Here is a 22,929-nt window from a genome sequence, read left to right as displayed (position 1 = left end):
ATGAACGCCCACAGTGTGCTGCTCCCCCCACACCCCCAGCCCCCGTGGGACACCACCCTGCTCCCTGTTGATGCCAGGTGAGGAGCAGGAGGCGATGGGTGCTATGCAGGGGAAGACAACTTATAAAGGTCCCGATTGTAGGGGCAGCCCTGGGGGCCTCTCACACCTGTGTATTCATGTCACAGAGACAGCTGAGAACTGAACAGCATGTCTGGAAGTTGGGAATCGCTCTATCCTAGAACCCAGGGTTACACCCTGAATGTGGAGGATGGCCTGGGTTCACCACTACCAAAGAATCTGTCCTGTGGTCTGATGGTGGGCTGGACTGTGACCAGCGCACCCAGCAGTGTGGCCTGGATGGCACTGTTGGGCACTCACCCAGGTTGCCATGGGACATGGCCAGTCGAGGTGCCCTGAAGCACACACCACACAGACTGCGCGCTGATGCCTGAGTCCCTCATCTTCTGGGGCCCAGAGAGGAGTGGTCATGGGAGAGCTGACTCCCAGTCTTTAGACTCTAGCTTGCTTCTTCCAGTTGCCCCTGTCTATTGCCTGTCTATATTCTCCTCAGTCCATATCCTTTGTAGAACTCTCTGAGCACTGCTAGAGCCAGAGTTTTGGCAGCTCTCACCAGCCTGTCGCTCTCTGCCAACCCCTCCCCACCCCCTGGAGGCAGCTGTCTGTCTCTGGCCACAGCTCAGTGTGCAGGTCCTTGTCCCTCATCCTCTTGCTTTTCTCCCCCAGGTTATCCTGAAGGATCTGGAGGTGTTGGCAGAAATTGCTTCCTCCCCCGCAGGCCAGACGGATGACCCAGGTCCCCTTGATGGCCCTGACCTCCGAGTCAACCACTCAGAGCTCCAGGTGCCACCCTCCAGCAGAGCTGGCCTGCTGAACACTCCCGGTGAGTCTTCCTCCAATGGTTGCAGCTTCAGGGACCCTGGGAATTGCAGTGCTCAGTCTCGTCCTGGACTGGACCAGCCTTTGGGCTGTCCCTCCCTGGAGCTCTGCCAGGGTGTGCGGGCCAGTGATCTGCCACGCTCTGGGAGGCAGACAGACAGAGCGTGGCCTCCTGCTGCCTCCTGGCTGTCACTGCAGCAGCCCTCCACCCCTGTAAGAGACCCTCACATCCTTTTCCCTTCGTCTCCCTGCACCTTTCACACTTTTGAGCCACTGGCTAAATATAAAACCATCTGAGTCAGCTGATTATCTTTTCCTGGGGTGGCATCTCCCTGGTCAGGAATCAAGGGGCTTCGGAGTCTTGAGTCTCGCAGGTGGAAGACTAAGCAGCCATTTCCTTCCTCAATGAGAAGCTGAAAATAGCAAACAAAGTGGCAGGCAGCCCAGGAAGGAGAGGGGATAATTCAAACAAGATGTTTCCGGGCAGTCCTTGGATGTGAAGGTAGCCATGGCACTCCTGGTGCTTACCCCTCAGGATCCTTCCAGATAACAGGTGGCTTTTCTCCCTGGGGCAATGCGACTCCCAGGTCCTGCCTCCCAGGCAGATGCCACTTTGCTCCAACAACACAATACTGGAAAATGCCCAGGAACATAAGTTGGAAGGAAAGTACCCAGCGAATCTTGGGCGTTTGCCTGGGGTGTCTCTTTGTCCCCTGAGCAGCTCTTGACATCCAGATACAAGGTCCTAGACAGCTCCTCCTAAGATGCAGAAGCCAAGGGCCAAGAAGATTTGGGGCCTTTCAGTGGCAGCTTCCCTCCTGCAGCCCCACCTTGCTGGTCCCACAGAGTACTGGTACCCAGCCCTGAGGACACCTGCTCAGCAGAGGTGGAGGTGACTCCAGGGCTGCCAGGTCAGTCACAGAGAGCCATGCATTGAAGACGTCTTCTGGTGATACTTGAAGTCAAGCTCCACAGTGGGGTGTCACGTAGGACCCCAGGCTCAGGCCACCACCACTGTGCATGCTCTGCTTGCAGCTGGTCCCAAGTTTCCAGCTGTTTCTGGCTGAAGCAAGGAAGGGGCAGGGGGCTCTAGGAATGCCCAGGTTGAGTATGGGGCCAGGCCTGAGGAAGGGGTGGGGGCCTCCATGAGAGGGTACAGGAGCCGCAACTGATAGAAGGCTTCCTGCCAACAGAGGGCAGCTCTCAGATCTCCCTTCCCAGGAAGCAGCTGTCAGGCATCTTTTCTCCTCCTCAGAAGGGGAGACGCTGAGGCAGTGCAGCCTCAGATAGGGGACACCTTGCTCTCCCAGGACTCTCTGTGATCTGTAAGTGTCTTTTCTCTTCCTCCCGGACACAGAGAAGTCAGTAATGGTGAAATACCTTCCTGGCTAGCGGAGGGGTGGGGCCAGAAAAACAGCTGTGAGCAACCCAGGTCTGCTACAGGGCCTGGCCCGAGGCATTCCGGAAGCACACCTTCCACTGTTTGGAAGCAAGGGCTGAGGGGGACTTGGATGGCAAAGAGCTCTGAACCCCAGCTCCTGGCCCTGCCAAGACAGGTGGGCCACTAAGGAAACTGAAGTCATGAAGACTTGCCCCAGCTCACAAAGCTGTCAGACTGGCTCACATCAGCTAGGGACTCACCCTGAATTCATAAAAAACAGCCAAGTGTGTCAGATGGGAAGAAATTCCATCCTGGAAAGAGCACCAAGGAAATGCCTGCAGCCAGTAATGCTTTCTTCTTCGAGGATAAACAGAGCTATGGGCCCTATGCTCTTAGCCGGAGACCCACGTGTGCCCTGCAAGGAGTGTGGGAACCACACGTGCATACTGTCCACAGCTGGCACCAGATCTTTCAGATGTGATTTTATAAGGTCAAAGTCAAGCTCAAAGCAGTAATAAGAGAGCATGGGAAGCCAGAGCTATGCCATGTCCCCTCTCCCGCCTCAGCTGCCTTAGGGAGGGCCTGCACCAGGCACCAAGGATGGTAGGAGTGGCTGTGTGGGTCAGAAAGCATGTAGGTAAAAAAAAAAAAAAAAAAAGCATGTAGTAAGGGCACACTCATTCCTTTCTGGCTGCTCTTTCTCCCATTGCTTCTCAGGCATGTGAGGGATTCATTCTGTGTGTTTCCATCCAGCTGTGCCCATGAGCAGAGGCTGCGAGGCCAGACCCTCTTCCTGTTTGGATTCTGCTTTCCTCTGGTTGACCAGGGCACAGCTCTGAGACCTTGCAGACTGTAGTGCTGTGTCCCTTTATGATAGATCTCTCTGCCCCCATAAAGGGACTTTTCTGGAAAGCCGAGGAGGCAGAGAGTCTAGCAAAGATGAAACCAGTAGGAACTGTAGCAATTGTAGGAAGCCAAATGGCCCCACTTGTGTGTCGGGTCTGTAAACTCAAGACGGTGCAGGTTGAATGCAGCAGTAGAGAAGCCGGCCGATCACACGCCTGGGCAGCTGCTGTGTTGGCCTAAATGCACCACAGCGGTGGTCTCCGGGGCCACAGGCTGAGTTGCCCACAGGGGACTTCGCTCTCTCTTGCCTGGCCTAGCATGAACATCTCTCCCTCCAGCATACAGCAGCACAGGCAGAGGTGATGGTCTTGTTTCTCCCACCCACCTCCCTTCATTCCTGACCTTGACAGAGCCCCAGGCTGGGGAGACGGCCGCCTCTGAGGCAGTCAGGAGGGGAGCTGCCTGGGCGGACAGTGGTCTCTGCCAATAGAGGGACACCACCTTTCCCTGTCTTGTGTTTTGGTGAAATGATGTGAAAACAGCTGGTTGGGTCCCCTGTGACTTTGCAACTACTGTGCCTCTCTGCCTGCCTCCACACAGGAGGACATGAGAAGAGGGAATGGTGAGGTGCTGAGAACAGGCCTGCGGGGCCTGCCCTGAGCTGAGTGGAATGCTCGACAGAAGCAGGCTCTGGGCTCTGGGATGGGTCCGTCGTTGGAGATGCGCCTGGACATCCTGCTGCAGGAGAGGGAGGAGCCTGGGCCTCTGATCTGGGACCAGAGATCACCCGAGGACTGATGTTTGCCCCCAAAACTCAGTCTTCCTGACCTTCTCTCCCGGCCACAGGGCCCCTTCTTGGGCTAAAACAGCTTGTGTGAGTGTGCCCTGCAGGACACTGGTTCAAGGTGAAATTTGACCCCCAGCTGTAAACACATGGGCAAAAATGAATGTTCTGATTTGGTTTTGTTCTTTATAGCTCAGCCTGGTGTAGCCAAATGCAGAAACAAGTTCTAGAAGAAATCCAGAAACCCATCCCTGAGCAATTTTCCCTGTAATAACAGTACCTCTCGTACATTCAGCTCTTGTGTAGGACTGGACACGTGTTCTAAGCACATCCCACGTGTTGGCTACACTAAACCTCACCGTGAATCAGCCCCTTGACCCTCACGACCTCATCTCCAAGGAGAGCACTGCTGTCATTCCCACCTGGGCTGAGGGATCATGACAGACGGTGGTGCTGGCCCAGGAGCCTGGCCTGAGAACCTGCTTTCTCCACCTTCACACTCAGAGGATGGGAACACATGTGAACCCCACCCTTGTCCACCAGTTATGACAGGGCTGGTGGTCCAGCCTCCTTCTCTGGGTGCTGGGCCGTGGCCCTAGCCTGGCAGTTTTGGGGGTGTCCCACCTCTTCACAGTGACTTCAGGGACTGCATTCCAGCCTTAGGCCACCTCAGCATCTCACCTATTGCCCTTCTGCTTCCTCCCTCTCTGACCTGCCCACCTCTTCCTCCAGCCACACCAGACCATTTCCCACCCCTAGAAAGCCTTGCCTGCTGCCCTTTGAGCCTTCAAGGTCCTTCTTCCCACATACCCTTTACAGGCAGCGTAAAAGCGCGTGGGCACTGGGGTCCTAGAAAGATCTAGGTTCACAGCCCAGCTGTACCCAACCTTGAGCAAGTGTCCTTGGGCAAGTGTCCTGCCTCAGTGCCATGTCTTCTTCCCCTGTAAATTGGGTGATGGGTCCTTTGGGGACACTGTGAGCTCTTACATGGAAGGGGTTCAGATAAATGCCCCATACATGTGAAGTGCTGCCTTTGCCTTTGTCCTAATAAGGACAAGTCACATGTGCTCTGGGCCAGCTCAGATGGCCCCTCCCCTGTGTGGCTCTCTGCGATATCCCAGGCCAGACTCCTCTCTCCTGCCTCCATTCCTTCTGCCCACCACATGGCATGGGTGGTGGAGTTCACACATTTCCTTCCTGGCCATGACCTCTTAGACCCATGCTACTCAAAGTGCAGACTGTGGCAGCCTCGTTGTCACCTGGAGCTCATCAGAAATGTGGGTGCTCAGGCCTAGCCCAGACTCAGAGTCAATTTTATCGGAATCGCCAGGTAACTTGTATGCTCCTCACAGTTTCAGAAGCACCATCTCAATAACAGGGGCCTGTTGTACTCATCTCTGAATCCCCAGCATCAAGTGCCCAGTAAGGGTCAGACCCTGTCACCAGTCCCCAACGCCGGGTCTGAGGAGGCCCTATCACCAGATAGAGAGCCTGGCCCCCTCCTACCTAGGCCCATTTCCCTTGATCAGCCCAAGGCCTCACCCTGCTCTCTCTAAGACTGCCCTCGGCCCCAGACCCAGCTCCTGCAGGAGCAGGAGTGCTGTTGTGCAGCCCCTCTCCACTGCCCTGTAGTTGGCAGTTCCTCCCAGACCCTGCTGTGGCCTATAAGTTTATCTCTTGCTCTGAACCAGGCAGCTGGAAAGCCTCCTGGATTTGGGTGACTGCCCGGGGCAAAGGGCTCCCCAGCTTTGCCACAGAAAAGAAAGTGACTGCCTTTTGGATCAGGTCCCAAGGGTACCATTGTTGCAACATCTTAACCACCTTTTTTCCACACAGCGGTGAGGTTTGGGCCCTCTGATTCAGCAGACTCCACACCCCCTGAGACCTTGCTTCACAAGAGGCCAAGGCCGTCCTTTCTCCCAGCACCTTGATTTTGTGCAGAAGGTGCCCCTTCCCCCCAACTCCCCATCCTTATTGGTTCCATACGAGCCTCCCAGTCATGCAGCCCCCTCCTCAGAGCACTTCCTGTGCCAGGCACTGCGTTATGCTCCTTATCCCCCAGAGGTTCACAGACAGGAACTGGCCCAGAGAAGGTGTCTCTTCCTCAAGACTGCCCTGCCAGTCAGGGTAGATCTGGGTCCTCTGGCCCTTCCCCCACCTCCTTAGGGCAGCAGATCCAGATGCCCCCTTGAGAGGCTGGTCAGGCAGGCTCACAAGCCCCAACCCATGCAGGGAGATAGATGGGAGGGCTGGGAGTGGAGCAGGGATCCTGCTGGGCCTGGGCTGGGCTGCTAATGTTTTTGCATCTGGTTTTGTTGAACTGTAACTCGCGTTGTGTATTGAGGCCAGGGCTATTTTTATCCTGACATGTGAGGCTCCTTCACGTCATAGCCACAAAACTCAATCCAAAACATCCCCAGGAAGGTTGTTTGTGAGATGTTCTGCAGATTCTCATGTCGCCACATCAGGTTTCACTTAGTAACATCTGCAGGGCTGGCTCCCCAGCCGCCTACCCCACCAGCCTGGCTTTGTGTACTGGGTGCTCCCGACAGCATCTGTCTGCCCCTCGGCCAGCCGGCGGTCACGTGAACTTCCTGCCAGAACCCGCTTCTCTAAACCAGAAATGCGAGGCGAGTGGCATCTCAGCAAGATTGGGGAGTGGAAATCCCGCTCTCCTCAGCCCCTCAAAGAGCCCCTCCCTCCTGAGACCCATGGCCAGGTTGATCCCAGCCCTCTCCTCTCCTCCCCACCTCCTGGTCGCCCAGCCAGAACGGCTCGCCCACCATCTTTGATGGGCCTGGAAGACTGTGCTGTCAATAATGCCACCTGAATAAAAGCCTCTCAGCCCTGTCATCCCAGCAGATCCTCATAGCACATGTTGGAGGGTGGGCTTCTATCTGGCTCTGCCCCCTAACAATGGACGGGCAGCACCTAGCGCGGGGGGCCCACCTGGTGAGAGAGCTCAGCAGAGTTGGCTTTTATCAGAGCTACTGAGAAAGGGGGCCAATTCCCAGCCAAGCTTGTCAAATGTGCAGATGAGCAGGAGGCAGAGGTGGCCAGCAGAGGTGCTGTGAGCTTCCCACGGGGAGGAGCAGGCTGCGGTTGGGCAGAAATTAGTTCAGCTGAGAGAGGCCTGTCATTCCCTGTAGTAACACTCCTGGGGTGAGTTTGTTCTCTTTCCCCTTCCCTCCTCCAGCGCCTACAGCCCTGCCTGAGAACATCTCACAGGTTCTCCCTCAAGCCAGCTGGGCCTGAAGGGCTGGTTAGGCAAAACTGTGCCTGGTGAGGCCAGTGGGAAACTGAGGCTGGGAGGGACGGAGTCGGCCCTCATCCTGTCCACAGTGAGCACTGTGTTTCACCCCATACTTGCCCAGCCCACCCAGCCAGTGTTGCCACCCCTAACCCCACCATGAGAGGACGGCCCTGCCCAGACCTTTCTTCTCCATGCTGTGGGGCTGGGACCTCAGCGAGCTTCCCAAGGCCCCTCATCTTGTCTTGTAGAGGCTCCTCCTCAGGGGCAACAGCACTGACTAGGGTCCATTCCGGCCAGTGGGTGCCTAAAGGGCCAAAGGCCGCGGGCAGCTCCCATCAGCTGAGTCAGCCTCAAGAGGACAGCCAGCCCCCTCTCAGGTTGCATCTGGCCTCCTGCTCTTTGTAGTCTTTAAACTGAGCTGTGGCAGCTTTCTCAATAACTTGTCCAAAGTTGCACAGCTAGTAAGTGGTTGAGTGGAGATCTGCTCTAAAGCCAGATGTGGTGGACTTCCCAGCCAAGCTCGAAAACACTGTATTTGATGCTTCCCACTGCCTCTGTAAGGACAGAACCACCCGGCACCTCTCCCCAGTGCCTACCCAAGACACCCAGCCCCTGAGGAATGGGGACCGTGGCCCCAGATGGGGAGGATTTCTTTATGGTCAGTCCCTGTTTTGGTCCCTTTGTCCTTTGGAATACTTTAGATCCTAAGCCTGGAAATGAGATGGGATAGGGGTGCACATACAGAAACAAGAGGGGGTCAGGGACATAAGGAGCCATCATGAACAAGCACCCAGGAGAAGGTGCAGGGAGCTGGACTCCAATCCACACACACCTCCAGTGTAGGGGATTGCAGCCTCTGCCCTCCAGCCAGGCCACCATGGGGACAGCAGAAATCATATTCTCAAGTGTGGGGACAGAGAGGAGGGGCTGCCTCCACAGCTGTATCTGCAGCCACCCCTGCAGAGATCAGCCCCAGCTGGGCCTGGGGTAACTTGATCCGTAAGAATGTGATACTTGATTCTGCAAACAGCCCCTCTGGGCCAGGGAGCAGAGACTGTTTGCCATTCCACAGTCACTCAGGACCTCCTGGGCCAGGCTTTTCCGGATGGGAACCCAGAACAACACACTGCAAACAACAAGAAGCTCAGTGAGGCCTGCCCTTGAACCGGGCATCTCACCCACGGCTCGCCCATGCACAGTTCACAGGAACTGTCAAGGAGGCTTAGGAGAGAGGACCATGATTTGAAGGTATGGCTCCTGGTAAGAAATCCTTATAGAGTAATTCACAGCTGGGAAAAAGAAAACAGAAAATACATTTTACATTCCCAGCCACTTCCCCGTAAGGACCACACGAGAACATAGGAAGTCTGATTTCAGCAAAATGACAGAACTGCTGGGGAAAAGTTTACTACTGTTTCCTGGCCACTGACAACTAATGAAGTCAGCCTGTAGGGGCTCCTCTGTACGGCTCACTTGTAGAACTCTGGATGGTTCCACACGTTCCTGTTTTGTGCTTTGGGCTGCTGCTTCTGGGAGCTGATATCCCCTCATACAGCCAAGCTTGATTCCCAGGGAACCCACACCCTGCCTGTTTCATGCCATCCTCTCCCTGGTCTGGGGAGGAAATCATGACTCCCACAGGGCTCCTGGGCCAGAGAGGGGTCAGCCCAGAAAGTGATGGCCCCAGAGGCCTCTGCCGGCCATTCTGCTTCCCCCAGTATCTTCCCTGCATTCCCAGAGAAGGTGCTTTCTCTTCAGCTCTTGACAGTATCATGGTCTCTGTCTCCTCAGTCTTGGCAGGACCTTGGCTTTCGTCTTTATGCCATCTTCTGCCCTCCTGCCTAGAAAGGTACCACCTCCTAACCTGCAAACCCCAAGCCCACCCTAACACCAGTGCCCCAGGGATGGGCAGCATGGTGGAGCTGCTGAGAATGTGGCCTCTGAAGACCAGATGCCTGAGTCGGAGGCTCTACCACTCACCAGCTCTGTGACCCTGGATAACCATCAGGCTAATTCACAGCTTCTCTATGTATATATTGAAAATAGTAATAGCATATTTTCAAGGATTGTTCTGAAGATTAAATTAGATACTGTGTTGAAGGGTTTAGACATGCATAGCACATAGTAAGTCCTTAGTAAGTGGTAGCTATCGGTTGGCTGTTAAGATACCACATTGGGGAGACGTTGGTCCAAAGGTACGAACTTTCAGGTAGAAGATGAAACAGTTTTGGGGCTGTAATGTACGGCTCGATGATTACAGTTAATGATACTATTTATTTACTTGAAAGTTGGTAAGAGAGTAGATCTTAAATGTTCTCACCACAAATAAATGGTAATTATATGAGTTGATGGAGATGTTAACTAACATTATGGTTATGATCATTTTGCAGTATATGCGTTTCAAATCTACATGTTGCACACCTTAAACTTACAAATTGTTATGCATCAATTATATCAAATAAGCTGGAAAAAATATGAAAAATGAAGTATCTATAAAGTGAAAAAAAGATATGTTTTACTGGGACAACTGGCTATTCTTTCACATGCAAAAGAATTTGAACTCTTTCCTCAATATACAAAAATTAAAATGGATCAGAGACCTAAATGTAAGAGCTGGGGAAAAAAATTTCTTAGAAGAAAACAAATCAGTAAATCTGTATGACCTTGGATTAAATAATAATTTCTTAGATATCACACCAAAAGCACAAGCAACTAAAGAAAAAAATAGGAAAATTGGACTTTGTCAAAATTAAAAATTTGGGGCTTCAAAGGATACCATCAAAAAAATGAAAAGACAACCCACAAAACAGGGGAAAATATTTGGAAATCATATATCAATAAGAGGCTCACATTCAGTATATAGAGTGCTGTTACAACTCAACAATACAAAGACAAATAACCCAGTTTAAAAATGGGCGAAGAATTTGAATAGACGTTTCTGCCAAGAAGATATACAAATAGCCAATAAGCACATGACAAGATTTTCAGCATCACTAATCATTAGAGAAATGCAAATCAAACCCTCAATGAGATACTACTTCCCATCCCCCAAGAAGGCTATAATCAAAAAGATAGGTAATAGCAAGTGTTGGTCAGTATGCAGAGATAATTGGAACCCTCATACATGACTGGTAAGAATGTAAAATGGTACAACCACCGTGGAACACAGTCTGGCAGTTCCTCAGATGTTAAAAATAGTTATCATATAATGCAGCAATTCTGCTCCTGGGTATATAACCCAGAGAATGAAAACATGTTCTCACAAAAACATATGTATAAATGTACATCGCAGCATTATTGTTAGTAGCCAAAAAGTGGAAACAACCAAATATCCACCAAGTGATGATAAAATACGGTATATCCATACAATGGAATATTACTCACCATAAAAATGAATACAGGACTGATACATACTGCAACATGGATGAACCTTGAAAATATGCTAAGTGAAAGAAGGAACATAGTGCATGATTCCATTTGTATGAAATGTCCAGAATAAGCAGATCTGTAGAGACAGCAGACGAATGGTTGCCGGAGGCTGGTGAAAGTGGGGAATGACAGCTAATGGGCACCGAGTTTCTTTCTGGGGTGATGAAAATGTTCTAGAAAGAGTGGTGACTGATGCACCACTTTGTGAATATACTGACAACCACTGAATTGTATACTTTAAAAGGGTGAACTTTATGGTATACAAATTACATCTCTATTAAGCTGTTATTTTTTTTTAAAAAATCAGATGCCCTCTTAATGCCTCAGGCAGATGGAGTGAAGATTGCTACCATCACTAACAGTTTTTCCCAGCAGTGCTGTTGAGGTCAGCGTGTGTTGGGAAGGGGAAGGGGAGGGTCCCCACGGGGCGTATGCTCATACTACACCAGGATCATCTAAGCATTCCATCAGCCCTGCCCTCGTCTCCTCTGGGCTGGGAGCCTTCAGAGGGCAGCATGGGCGAGGCTCGGGCTGGGACAGGGGGCTATATCTGGCTTTCAGTGTGTCTTCAGCTGGGACACATATCAGGAGACCTCAAATGTGCTTCTGGTTGTAAAGCCAGCTCGGGACTTTGAAAGTCTTCAGAGCACTACCCTAAACGAGAGTCTTTGCCTGAAAATGAGGAAGAATGTCTGATTTCCAAACATTGGGTGAAGATAAAACACCTGGTAACATTTGTCAGCGTGTGCCGTCTTTAACCTGGTGGCTGAGTGCATAATTGGCTTTTTCTTAAGCAGCAGTGGGAAAGGAGTGTGGCTTTTGCCTCCCAGGGTCTGTCGGCTTTATTGACCGTTGAGGATGTGTGCCTGCCTTACCTCTTTTTTCTCTTTGACTCGCCATTTGTTCTTAACCAGCCAAAACAAAGCCCAAATGTATTTTACTTATTTGGATAATGAGTAAAAGTTTGGTTTTTTTCAAAACTTTATAGCACCGAGCAGCAGGCCTCACACACAGGAGGTGTCCGCTAAGTGATGGGGGGTCAGCTGGAGGGGTGGACAGGGAAATGGTGCTGTTGCAGTAAGCGGGGTTGTGTTGGCTTGTGCAAACTTGTTTAGTCCTGGGTTTTTTGCCATCAGTGTGGCCCTTGATTGAGAATGTTCCCTCATCATGTTCCACATAGACCCTCCCCTAGTTTCTGGCATTGACAGTTATTTATATCCTGTGAATACATAGCATAAACTCCTGCCCTGTCCCTTTCTTGTCAGGTACCAAAGGTTTGGAATGTTCTCCTTCCACTCCCACCATGAACTCCTACTTTTATAAGTTCATGATCAACCTTCTCAAGAGGTTCAGCAGTGAACGGAAGCTCCTGGAGGTCAGAGGCGCCTTCATCATCAGGTGAGCCTCTGCCTGCCCTCTCTTCTCCCATAGCCTCAGCTTTTCATTCTCACACCACACAAGATGTTGAAGCAACCATTTTCTCTTCTGCTCCTCTTGCCTCCTTTTCCTGACCTTTGAGCCTTAAATGAAGGAGTTTCCCCCTTCACACTGGGTTGCTGGTGCCAGTGACATGGGGCAAGTCAATGTCACCATTTTTCAAACAAATGAATTAGTTTTTCACTTGTTGAGACAGTTTTCCTTGAGGTTAAATATGCTATTATTAAACATCCCTGAGGGTACCTTCAGGGAGGAAAGGAGGTGAGCCAGATAGAGTGTAAACGGGGCTGTGCTGGGTTTGACCACGGCTGGTGGCCGCAGTGGCTCTGGTGGAACCAGGTTCTTATGCTGTGTGAGCCCAGCCCTGGACAGTCCCAGGGCACCAGCCCTAGTTGCTGGAGGCCTCCAGAACTGTCACCCCCAGCAGCATGGCCAGGTCTGTCCCGTTGCCTCTTGCTTGGCTCCAAGGAGCAGAGTCCCCAGAAGAGTGAACTTCAGGCCATTGGAATCTAGATGGGGCACATATTTCTCCAGGCTCCCCAAAAAAGCGGGGAAGAGGAGTTTCCCAGAATCATCTGAGTGGCCCTAGATACTCTACAGCAGTGGTTCTTGGCCCTGGCTGTGTGGTGGGTCACCAAGGAGGCCTGAAAAAAGATGATGGCTAGGCGCCCCCCTTAACCAGTAAGATCAGGGCTCCTGAGGCCATCTGGGGATCGGGGAGTTGAAGAAGGATTCCGGTAGAGGGTCCAGCCTTCACAGGGCTTCAAGGCAGGAAGGAGCTTGGATGGTTCACTTTGCGGTAAACCAGAAGGCAACAGGGAGAGGGGTCAGCCTTGTGGACCATACTAAGGATTGGGGCCCTTACCCAGAGATCACTGAAAGCCATGAGCGGGGAGTGGCGTGACCAGATACCTGTTTTTATTTAAAGATGACTATGCTGCTGGGAGAGAATGGGTGGATGTGTGGGAGACCAGCTGGGAGTCTGTTGTCCAAGGTGGCAGCTTGGTAGGGGGATGGGAAGAAGCAGCGGGATTCAGGAATTAGTAAGAAGTGTGGTGGATTAGTGATTGATGGCCTGAGGGAGTGCGGGGAGAGGGGGTTGGGAGTGACAGCCAGGACTCTGGTGTCAGCAGCAGTGGGGAGGTGAAGGAGGGGGAGTCACTGGGCCCTAGCTCCAGGTGGAAGGTGGCATTGAGGCCGCCCCAGGGATCGGGCCAAAAGATTGAGTCTCCGGAGCGGACAGGCCTGCCTGGCCAGAAAGGCAATTAGCAAGACCACGAAGTCCCTGCCCATTGGGAGGAAGGGACTTCTGATGGTCTAGACCACCAAAAGGTGTCTTGGGGTGGTAGAAGGGTGTCACTGCCCCTCTGCTTTTCTGAGCTCTGAGAAAGCAGGGTTTCTCAGCCCCAGCATGGTTAGCATTTGGGGCTGGATACTTTGCAGCAGGGAGTGTCCTGTGAGCTATAGGATGTTGAGTAGTATCCTTGGCCTCAACCCGCTAGATGCCAGTAGCACCCCACCCACCCAGTTGGGACAAACAAAAATGTCTCCAGACAATGCCAGAGGTGCCCTGGGGAGCGCAGTTGTCCTGGGTGACAACCACAGTTACAGAGGGACAAGAATGGAGTCATATCCTCCCTGGCCAGAAGAGGAAGATTTCCACGGTTTTTCTCCACATCAAATTGGACACTCGGGGATTGAGGTAGAGCTTAGATGTGGTGCAAGAGACTCCCCTTGGATCAGGAAAATGATGGTCTCTTCCCAAACAAGTGACAGTTAGCTTTGTGTGGTTTTCCAAACTGCAGAGGTGTCAGCTCTTTTGATGAGTCTTCCTTGCCTGGAAGACTTTTCAGAGAAGCAGTGGAGAGAGAGGACTTTGAAAAAGAGACTTGTATCTAGTTTCCTCTCTGGAGAACTGGGCTGTAATGGGTTTTTTCCATCCTTTGTCAGCCTCGCATGCCCCCCAGGGGCTTGGAGAGCAGGAGCTCAGGGAGTCAGCAGCATCCCCAGACAGCAGCTAGTAGAAGTGCAGACAGCGTGGGCGTGCGCGCATGGGTACTCTCCCAACCCGCTAGCGCCGAGGCTCTGAGAGGCTAGTGACCTTGTCACTGCCACGTTCCCATTTACAGCCTCCAAGACAGTGAGTGAGGCTTTGCTTACTTTGCTGTGTCTCCAGGCATCCTGGGCTGATGGAATCCTAATTTTGCAGGAGGGAAATGAGAGGAAGCCACATGCCTGCCTGGCTTGGTTGGATCTCGGCTGCAGACCCGGCATTCTGCTCATTCTGCAGCCGCCACTCTGTCCCTTCTGTGAGAGTGCCAGGCCAGAGGCCTTGAGGGGCTCTGCACAGCCGGTGAGCCAGGACCACTTGGGCCCTAGCTTCTCCCTCCTCATCCTCCTGGGGCTCAGTACATCCAGCATGGCACCACTCACTGTTCAGGGCTCACACCCCTCATGGACCACACTGGGGCCTCAGAGGGCATCACTCCTGTCCTCCAGGACGTACCTCACTCCCAGCCCGCACAGCCACAGAGATCTCCTAGGCCTGGGCACAGAGAACCCAGGAGCCTTGTGGATGGGCCCCTCACATATGTTGTTCCTCCTGGTCCTTCATTGCATTTGTCCAGCCCACTGTCCCCCCTGAAGCAGCACCAGCACCAGCACCTGTCATTTTGTTCTACAGCTTCCTGTGGGCCTGCTGCCTGCTAAGCCAGCGTACCGGCCACCCAATCTGGGTTCTCAGGGTATACACAGCACAGAATCAGATGTGAAGGAGGCCTTGAAGACTTGTGCCTTCCTCCTTCCCGTGGTCAGACAGGGGCCAAGGCCCTTTAGCAGAGGTTCACTGGGGCCCAGCACTCGGAGTGTCAGCCTGCCTGCCTGCCTCTCATTTCATTTCTTTATTTTCTGCTGATAGCTTTAAAGAGGATCGTGATAATGGTGCTTGCAGGCTGCTGAGATGCAGCCACAGGCCTGATAAGAAACACAGTAAATGATTCTTAACCCCCGCCTTCAGTTAAGCCAACTATAAGTTGTTCCTCTCAACCCTTAAGATTGGGCATTGAGAAAAGAAAAAGAAAGAGATTCTTCCAGCAAACAGGTGAAAAGCCGTTATTTCTGCAGTGCTTAGCTCAGAGTCCAGGATCAGCTCCTGTCTATAGAAGGACAAAGCCATCCGGAGTTCTTGAGGACAGACATCTGGTGGGGGGTCTTGACCTTGAGGAAAATGCATGACTTTCCTCAGGCCTCAGAGCATTTCCTCTCTCCGACTCAGCTTTTCCGGGCTGCACCTCCATGGGGATTGGGAGTGGAGCCCCAAACTCCAGCAGTATTAGCCATCCTCTCTGTGTCCAAATGGCCTTGTTATCTTGTGGACTTAACAGTTCAGAGGCATGTTGAGTTTGGAGATGCCAATGAGTCAGACTGTGACACACTCCAGGACCCGGCCCTTCTCCAGGCTGCAGGGACTGAGGCCAGGCCCACATACAGAGGGAAAATGGGAACATGGGGTGGGAGTGCTGAGTGTGGGCTGGGACGGGGCACCCCAGCCCTGCCCACACCCACGCCTCTCCCCAGGGCTCCACAGGAGGGGTTGCGGTGCCACAGGCACTGGTGAGCCAAATTGATAGGGGAGCTTCTCCAGCCAAACAGCCTTGGGTTTGAACCCCAGTTCCTCTGGTTTTTCATGGTGTGACCTGGTTTTAAGCCTGTTTTACTTTGACTGTGAGACAAAGATAATCGTGCCTTCCTTGTCATTTTGCAGGGAGAGTTATGTAAGCCTGTGCATGGTACAGCTCTCAGCACAGCTTGGTAGACCTCACAGTGTGGCCCCAGCCTCCCACAGTGGTCTGTGGGGAGGGGAAACCAGACCTGGGACAGGGTGAAATAATTGAACCTTCTGTGCAGAGAGCTGGCTTTGGTGCTCCAGGCCTGCTGCCCCAGCACCCAGAGCACCCACCAGCCGCCCAGCCCCAGCCCATTAAAACAACTCTGCCCCAAGTGGGTGTTCGTATACACTTCCCTCCTCTGGCCTCTTCCCACCCTCCCCGGCAGTGCAGGCAGAACAAGCACAGGGCTTGTTTTCCCACGAACCGTTCCACTGTACTCAGGAGAAAAGGAGAGGAGGGAGAAAACGCAGCCTCTTTGATAAACTGTGATATGAACTCCAGCGTAGTCCAACAGCTGTGATCTTTACAAGGCCTGCTTCTGTGCTGGGAAGGGAGCGAAGCTGAGGATGCTCGTTCTGCCGGCCAACACGGCCCTCTGGCCAGCCATCCTTTGGCTTAATCAACTGAGCCTTTCCCCTCCCCTTCTTCCCTGCTGCCTTGCAAAGAGGACTTGCCAGAGAATGCTTTCTTTTCAACGAGTGACTGTGCTGTGAACTCGAGGGCTCCAGCCCCAACCAGTGCAGTCCTTCGTGGCTGGTGTCCCGAGCACCCTCCCCAGAGAAAGGGAGCCCCTAAGATGGAAGGGCGCCAAGTGGAAGAGGGGGGAGCCATCATGAGGCTTTTTTCATGAGACCCCTGATCCCAAGAGGCCCCATGATAAGGCTTCTAGTTTACTCTGGTCCTCCTCTCGCCTCTGACACAGACCAGCCTGGCAGCCTCTCCAGTTCAGCTAAGGCTCAGAGTCCCTAAGATGCACCCCTGCTAATCTTGCCCGCCCCTTCCCAGTGCCCCGGGTTTGCATCAGAGCCCTGTGTTGGAGGGCAAGTGGAGTGGGGAATTGTTTGGCCCCTGAGGTGGGTGGTGGGGCAGGGGAGCCCAGGCCTAGGAAGCCACTGGAAACTGGACTTGTTTTTAATTGCTGAGCGGGAGGGGCAGGGCATTGATGGCTCAAGAGAAGAAGCTCTCTTTCATGCCGTAATTGGGAAATTCCACTTTGCTGTCCTTATATGTTCCTCCGGCCATGGTGGCTGGGGCAGCCCACACTGTGGATCCCTCCCAACCCCAGCTCCCCTCCTCTATCTCTGTATCCTCTGGTCTCTGCAGTTCATTTGGCGCCAGGTGCACCCCCTTTTCCCTGTATCTTCCTATGTTCCTCCTTACCTGCCAGGGGCATTGACCCGGCCCCTAAAAGCCCATTGTGCTGATGCTAATGAAAAATGAATCTGTAAAGTGGCAAGACCCAGATTCCCCATTCACATGGCATTTTAGAAAAGCAGCTTTGCCTCTGGCCCCCAGCCTGCAGGAGAGAGCGTCTAAGAGGCCCCACTTGTCTCTCTTCCTCTTGCCCCTTTAATGGATTGTGTTCGTTTGCTCAGAATAAAACCAAATTGCTGTGACAAACACACACCAACCTAAGTCTTTCTGCTAAAAGAGACCCTGATCCATCTCCCCAGAATGCAGATGGATTTGGATCTTTTATTAGTTGTAGCCATGTTGATTGGGTCCTCAGCTGAAGGGAAGGAGACAAGACATTGAACAGGGCTAGAGGATCTCTTCAAGGAATTTCTTACATCCCTCTCAGAGGAAGCTTCTCTTCTGTTGGCTTTGGGTCAGTCTGCCCAGCTCCTCGTGTGAATCTTCTGTGGGCCAGGGCCAGGGTGCTTCCGTTGAGATGCAGGACAGCAAAGGGAGTGCATGGCAGAAGCCGCTTTGCACAACCAGCTCTTGGCTCTGCTCTCCTAACTCAGAAATGGCAGAGAGGCATGATCTTAGATGCCAGAGAAGGTTGCCTGTGAGAAAGCCCTGCCCTCCAAGGTAAAAAGATGTCCTTGGGAGGGGCAAAGTTCAGACAGCCCAGAGAGCCCAGCCTAATCCATTTCCCTTGTCCCCTCATCTGTGGCAAAGTGCCAACATCCCAGCACCTCACAGAACCATCTGTGACCCAGTGGTGGCAGGGAGGGCTGGGGGCAGGCCAGTGGCTTTGCTCTGCCTCCCCCAAGCAGTCCACATGCTGTCCCTGTAGAGCCCACTGGCCTATACACAGTGCTCCTGGCAAGAAGTGGTATATTTTCTTCTGGAATATGGAAACCACATGTGATGGGCCTTGCAAGGCCAGGCTGGGATTAATTAGGTGCCACCATGGGTGTAGGGGGAGGTGAGGAAGTGCTGGCCAGAGGGAGCCTTATGCAGTGTACTCTGGAAGTCTGGGGAGCTTTAGAGAAAAGTGTCCCCATGTTTCAAGGGCCCTCCTCAGCCCTTGTGGTAGGGGGTGCTGATAGAGCAGAGGCTAGAAGGAGGCCAGGGATCCACTCTCTGTGAGCAGGACTTGTGGGAGGTTAGAGGTCACAGGTGAACTTGACAGCGGGAGGCCATGTGACCCACAGAACCAGCCATTCACCTGCGCCACACATCTGGGAACCCCTGTTGTGGGGCTGAGGATTCAGGAACTGTCCCGCACTCACCACAAGAGATGCCTTAAAAGTCATCTAAAGACTCATCTTATGGGTGCTGGCACCTGCTGGGCCCTTTCCAGCCTCCGATTAAAAAGTGCTTTCTTTGTAGTCTACACCCCAGCCCATGGCTCAGACAGCTGGCAGGGCTCGGGGTGGTTGTCAGGAACTGTTGCCAGGGGCTGAGAACTTGATAATGAATTTCTTTCTGAAGCTTGAGAGGTGGAATCTGCAGTAGTCTCTGGATCTGTTTATACTTTACCCTAGGATGCCAGGAAACTAGCAAAGTTTTGACCTTGGTAAGTCCAGACAGCTTGGTTAATTAGCAAGTAGCTGATGGGTATCATAACCTAGCAACTTAACAAAACAGCAGCAGGTTTGGAATTGGCCCCTAACGGTCACTTCCATTCTCCTACCGCCTTGGAGTAGGGCTGCATCGGAACCTGGACAGACAAATGGTATCCTTAGTTTAAAAGTGCTTTTAAACTCCTAGAATAGCCGTTGCAGAGTGTGTCTTGTTCGTCCATTGGAGAACACAGTTCTCAGGAATCTCTTTCTTGTATCCCTTTAACCCAGCCTTTTTACCTTGGGTTTCCTCAGGCAGCCCTGAGAGGCCCATGTGTGGTCCTCCTGTCTCTCCCCACAAGTGGATTGTTTTAGTGGGTCACCACAAAGGTCACAGACATGCACACACACATGCACCTGCCCCTGTCTTAAGAAAAATACACAGAAGAGTTTCCATCACGTGCAGTTTGTTAAGGGCCATCTGACCAGCCACCCCTTCCATGTAGAAGGAGAGTTCCTGTCTCAGAGCACATGACGGTTGCACCTTGGAGGGGCCCTGGCCTGGAAGAACCTTGGGTCTGAAGTCAGTTCAGACAACGAGCACAAGCCCATGTGAAGCAGCATTCAGTCCACTGGGAAGGGTGCTTTGTAACCCAGGCTTCCAGGACCCACCAGAGAAGCTTTTGGGATCTGAAGTGGATCATGGGGACTTTCTTTAACAGTTTGCAGCTTCCACTCCCAGGAGAGTATGGGTTTTGGGTCTGTTGCTGTTGTCCTGTATCTTTTAATACCCCTGTTAGCATCAGAGCCTTTGCCCCCAGCTCCCTCACTCCGTCTTATGACATTTTCTTGGGGTTGCTGTGTACCATCCAGGGATCCCAGAGCTGAAGTTCTTGATTGTCTTCCAGACTCGGGGCCATTTGGGAAAACTGCCCAATTTCCAGCCTGGACTTGCTTTTCCTCCACCTCATTGGAAAGAAGCTGTGCTCTCTCGTGATGTCCCCCTTCACCCAGAGTCATTAACCCACAGAAAATCCCCACCAAGACCCGTCCTGATGTGCCCTCCTCTTCGTCATCCTCTACCAGGGCTCTCATCCTGCTGGCTGCCACCCTTCAGACAGAAGTGAAACACTGAGATCTGTGTGTCCTTCCCTGTCTTCCTTCTGGGCCCCAGGCCCTCCAGACTCCTGCCCATCCATTATCCTGGCCTATTTCCGGTCTATATTTAGATGACATAATCTCATTGGAACTGCCTGGCACTTGGACAGTGAATGTCTTTCTTGGTCTAAATCTCCGTTTTGACTCTTGCTCAAGAGAACATGTCTCACCCCCTCCTGCCTCCCAGATTATTTGTTTTTCCTTGTGGTTTATCGCAGTTGCTCACATCATCCACACTGGCCTCTCTCCCTCTTTGAAGCTGAGCTGAGACAGATTTCAAGTGCACGCCTGAGTCACCTCTCATTTTTCTCTAAGTCCTCTGTCGAGCATCCTGTGCTGTCTGTTTTGAGCCTTGCCTCTCACTCTTTCCTTTCAGAAGCTGCTTTCCTAACTGTGAAGTTCTACATCCCTTTATCCATTCCCACCGGCTGCACTCCGGGCCTGGACTGCAGTCACGCGCCCCAGCTCCAGCTCCAGCTCTCACTCGTGACCAGTTTCCCAAACGTGGGGCCATCTGAGCCTCCTTGTTTTGCTCCCCCAGAGAACCTCTGCTTTAGCCTGATAATGGCGCTCGTGTCTCCACCTCACCCTCGAGCCTTGTCATTAACTCTTGGTCTGCTGCGTCCCCAGAAGTTCTAACTTGCTTTTTGCTCAATTTTGCCATCTCTTTGGCAAAGCCCTCTCTCTTTCTTAACCACGTAAGTTTGACACTTTTTGCTTCAGTGCCCCAGAAGCGTCTTTTCCTTTTCCTAATCAGGGCAACATCACATCCTTTCCTCCCTCCATGCTACGATGCCCATGATGACTTTTGTTAATGTAAATTTTTCATTAAAGAGCAACACATTGTATAAAAGTGCACAAATCATAAGTGTATCACAGCTCAGTTTTTGTTAATTGTCTACACCCATGTAACGAGCACTCAGATCAAGAAGTAGAGCATTGTCAGCACCCAGAGATCCCTTTTGCGTCTTCTCTCAGTTACTACCCCTACTCCCCTCCCCAAAGTAGCCACTGGCCTGACTTCTAACACCATCCCTTCATTCACCTGACTTTTTGAACTTTATATAAATGAAATCATACAGTCTGTGCACTTTTATAAACTGTAAACTTTCTTTTGATCCACTTCGTGTTTTGGAGATTCACCTGTGTTCAGTACAGCAGTAGTTCACATTTCTGTAGAGCACCCCACTCTGTGAGGATGCCACGGTTCATGTACCCATTCTGTCATTGATGGGCATTTGGGTTATTTTCAGTTTTGCACTATTGTGAATAATGCTGCTGTGAACATCCCTTCAAGTGTCTTCCATTGAATGTATGTGTACATTTCACTTAGACAATACCTAGAAATTGCTGGATCGGGGACCATACAGTATCTTTGGTAGATACTGTCCAAAGTGGCTGCACCAATTTCAACTCCCATGCACACTGTGTGAGAGTTCCCATTGCTCACTTACTCACCAACACTTGGCACTGTTCAGTCCTTGCTTTTAGCCGTTCCGGTAGGTATGTGGTGATACTACCTTGTGGTTTTGATTTGCATTTCCGTGAAGACTAATGAACTTCTGATCACTTTTTGCCTTTGGGTTATCCTCTTTTGCAATGAGCCTGTTCAAGTCATTTTCCAATCGGGTTTTCAGTGCTTTTCTTATTGATTTGTGGAAGTTCTTTATATATTCTGGATTTGAGTCTTTCTCAGATGTCTGTACTGTAATTATCTTCTACTCTGTGGTATGCCTTATTGCCCACTTAACAGTATTTGATGAACAGAAGTTCTTTATTTTTAATGCAGCCCAGGTAACCAATTTTTCTTCTCAGTTAGAATTTTTTTATGGTTTGTGGTGCTTTTTCAGGGGATTAGGAGTTCATGAGAACTAACCATAAAGCTGCCTGTTTCTGATTGATGTTTGTTAAGTATTCCCAGTGACCTGGACACTGAATACAATCCACCTAAAGCCCAGAAGTATTATTTCTTAGCTCTGGAAAGGGTCTTGGAGGTCACCTAGTCCAGCCTGCTTGCACTTTGTAAAAACTAAGATTCCCACTCCCCCTCCAGCCCCCACCCCGACTGAACCCCAGGAGCTTCTGGTGCAGCTAGGCCAGTGGAGGTCTGTGACCTGGAGTTGGGAACCGCTAATCTAACTATGGTGGTCAGCAGTCTTTGGGTGGCAGGAGGCAGGAACACAGATCAAAGGCACCAAAATAATCAGGGGAGCTTGACTGGCTTGTATAGCCAGACCCCGGCAGAGGGCTGTGAGGTCCAAGAATTCGGCATCTTTTCTCGGCCTTTGTTTGAGGTCAACTTCATTGTTTTGGTCTCTTCCAGTGGTGACCACCACATCACGTGGCCATCACACCCCTGCTGGTTATGCTTGGGAGGAGCTCTGGTTGGCTTCCCTGGGGAGCCCTGACAGAACCCCAAGTGGAGTGGGGAGCAACAGCTCTCCAGAAGAAAAGGGCTGTTCTTCCCAGGAGTGGACACCTCAGGGGTGCCCCACATGGCTGCTTTCCTGAGCAGTTTTCTTATGTGAAAAATGGAGATGGTGACCGTCATGATCTCCTAGTAACTAATGATGGATTAAATGATGTAACAAAAAGTGTTTAGAAGAGTGTCTTGCACCCGGTGACTGTGCAGTAGGTACCGGTAGCGATGGTGACGGTAATTGTGATGAGCGATATCATCCACCCCCTGTCTGCACGTGTCAGAGATAGGAAGCCCGGGAGGTGGAGGCATCGGTGGTCCCAGCGCTGGCCTGGTTCCCATCACCACCTTCCCGGCCCCTTGCTCCCTCTGATATGGCAGACAGCCCCTCCCTCAGGCTCAGCTCCTGGAAAGCAGGAGTTCTGGAGTTGACTGTCACTTTCTGTTGTTTTCTAGGGAAAAAGGAAGAAAAAAAAGCCATTGAACAAACTAAGACTTGCCCCCAGGTGTCCTCCCTTCCTCCTTCCTCAGCCCCCACCTAGATAGACCCCACCCTGTTCAGAGCTACCCAGTCTGGACTGTTGATTGCTCGTGAAGAGAACCAGTTCTCACCCTTATGTTGAACGAAATAAAGGTAGTATGTAGTCAGGGACAAGGATCGGCAGGTCCACGACTAGAATCCTCCTCGTGTACTCCGGTTTCG

General features: G+C 51.9%; 1 protein-coding gene across 2 annotated transcripts in view; it reads left to right on the top strand.

The window, feature by feature from the left end:
• LOC105097704 (VAC14 component of PIKFYVE complex) overlaps nucleotides 1–22,929 on the top strand; it is a 94,176-nt gene that overhangs the window by 44,827 nt on the left and 26,420 nt on the right. For both annotated transcript variants that reach the window (XM_064488983.1, XM_064488982.1), the window contains exons 13-14: nucleotides 745–901; nucleotides 11,856–11,988. In XM_064488983.1, the coding sequence (XP_064345053.1) occupies nucleotides 745–901; nucleotides 11,856–11,988 (290 nt within the window). The remainder of the gene's footprint in view (nucleotides 1–744; nucleotides 902–11,855; nucleotides 11,989–22,929) is intronic.

Source organism: Camelus dromedarius, chromosome 9, assembly GCF_036321535.1.
Source record: "Camelus dromedarius isolate mCamDro1 chromosome 9, mCamDro1.pat, whole genome shotgun sequence".
Taxonomy (NCBI): Eukaryota; Metazoa; Chordata; class Mammalia; order Artiodactyla; family Camelidae; genus Camelus; species Camelus dromedarius.
The sequence above is the reverse complement of the archived record's forward strand: the minus strand, read 5'-3'. Positions and strand labels throughout refer to the sequence as shown.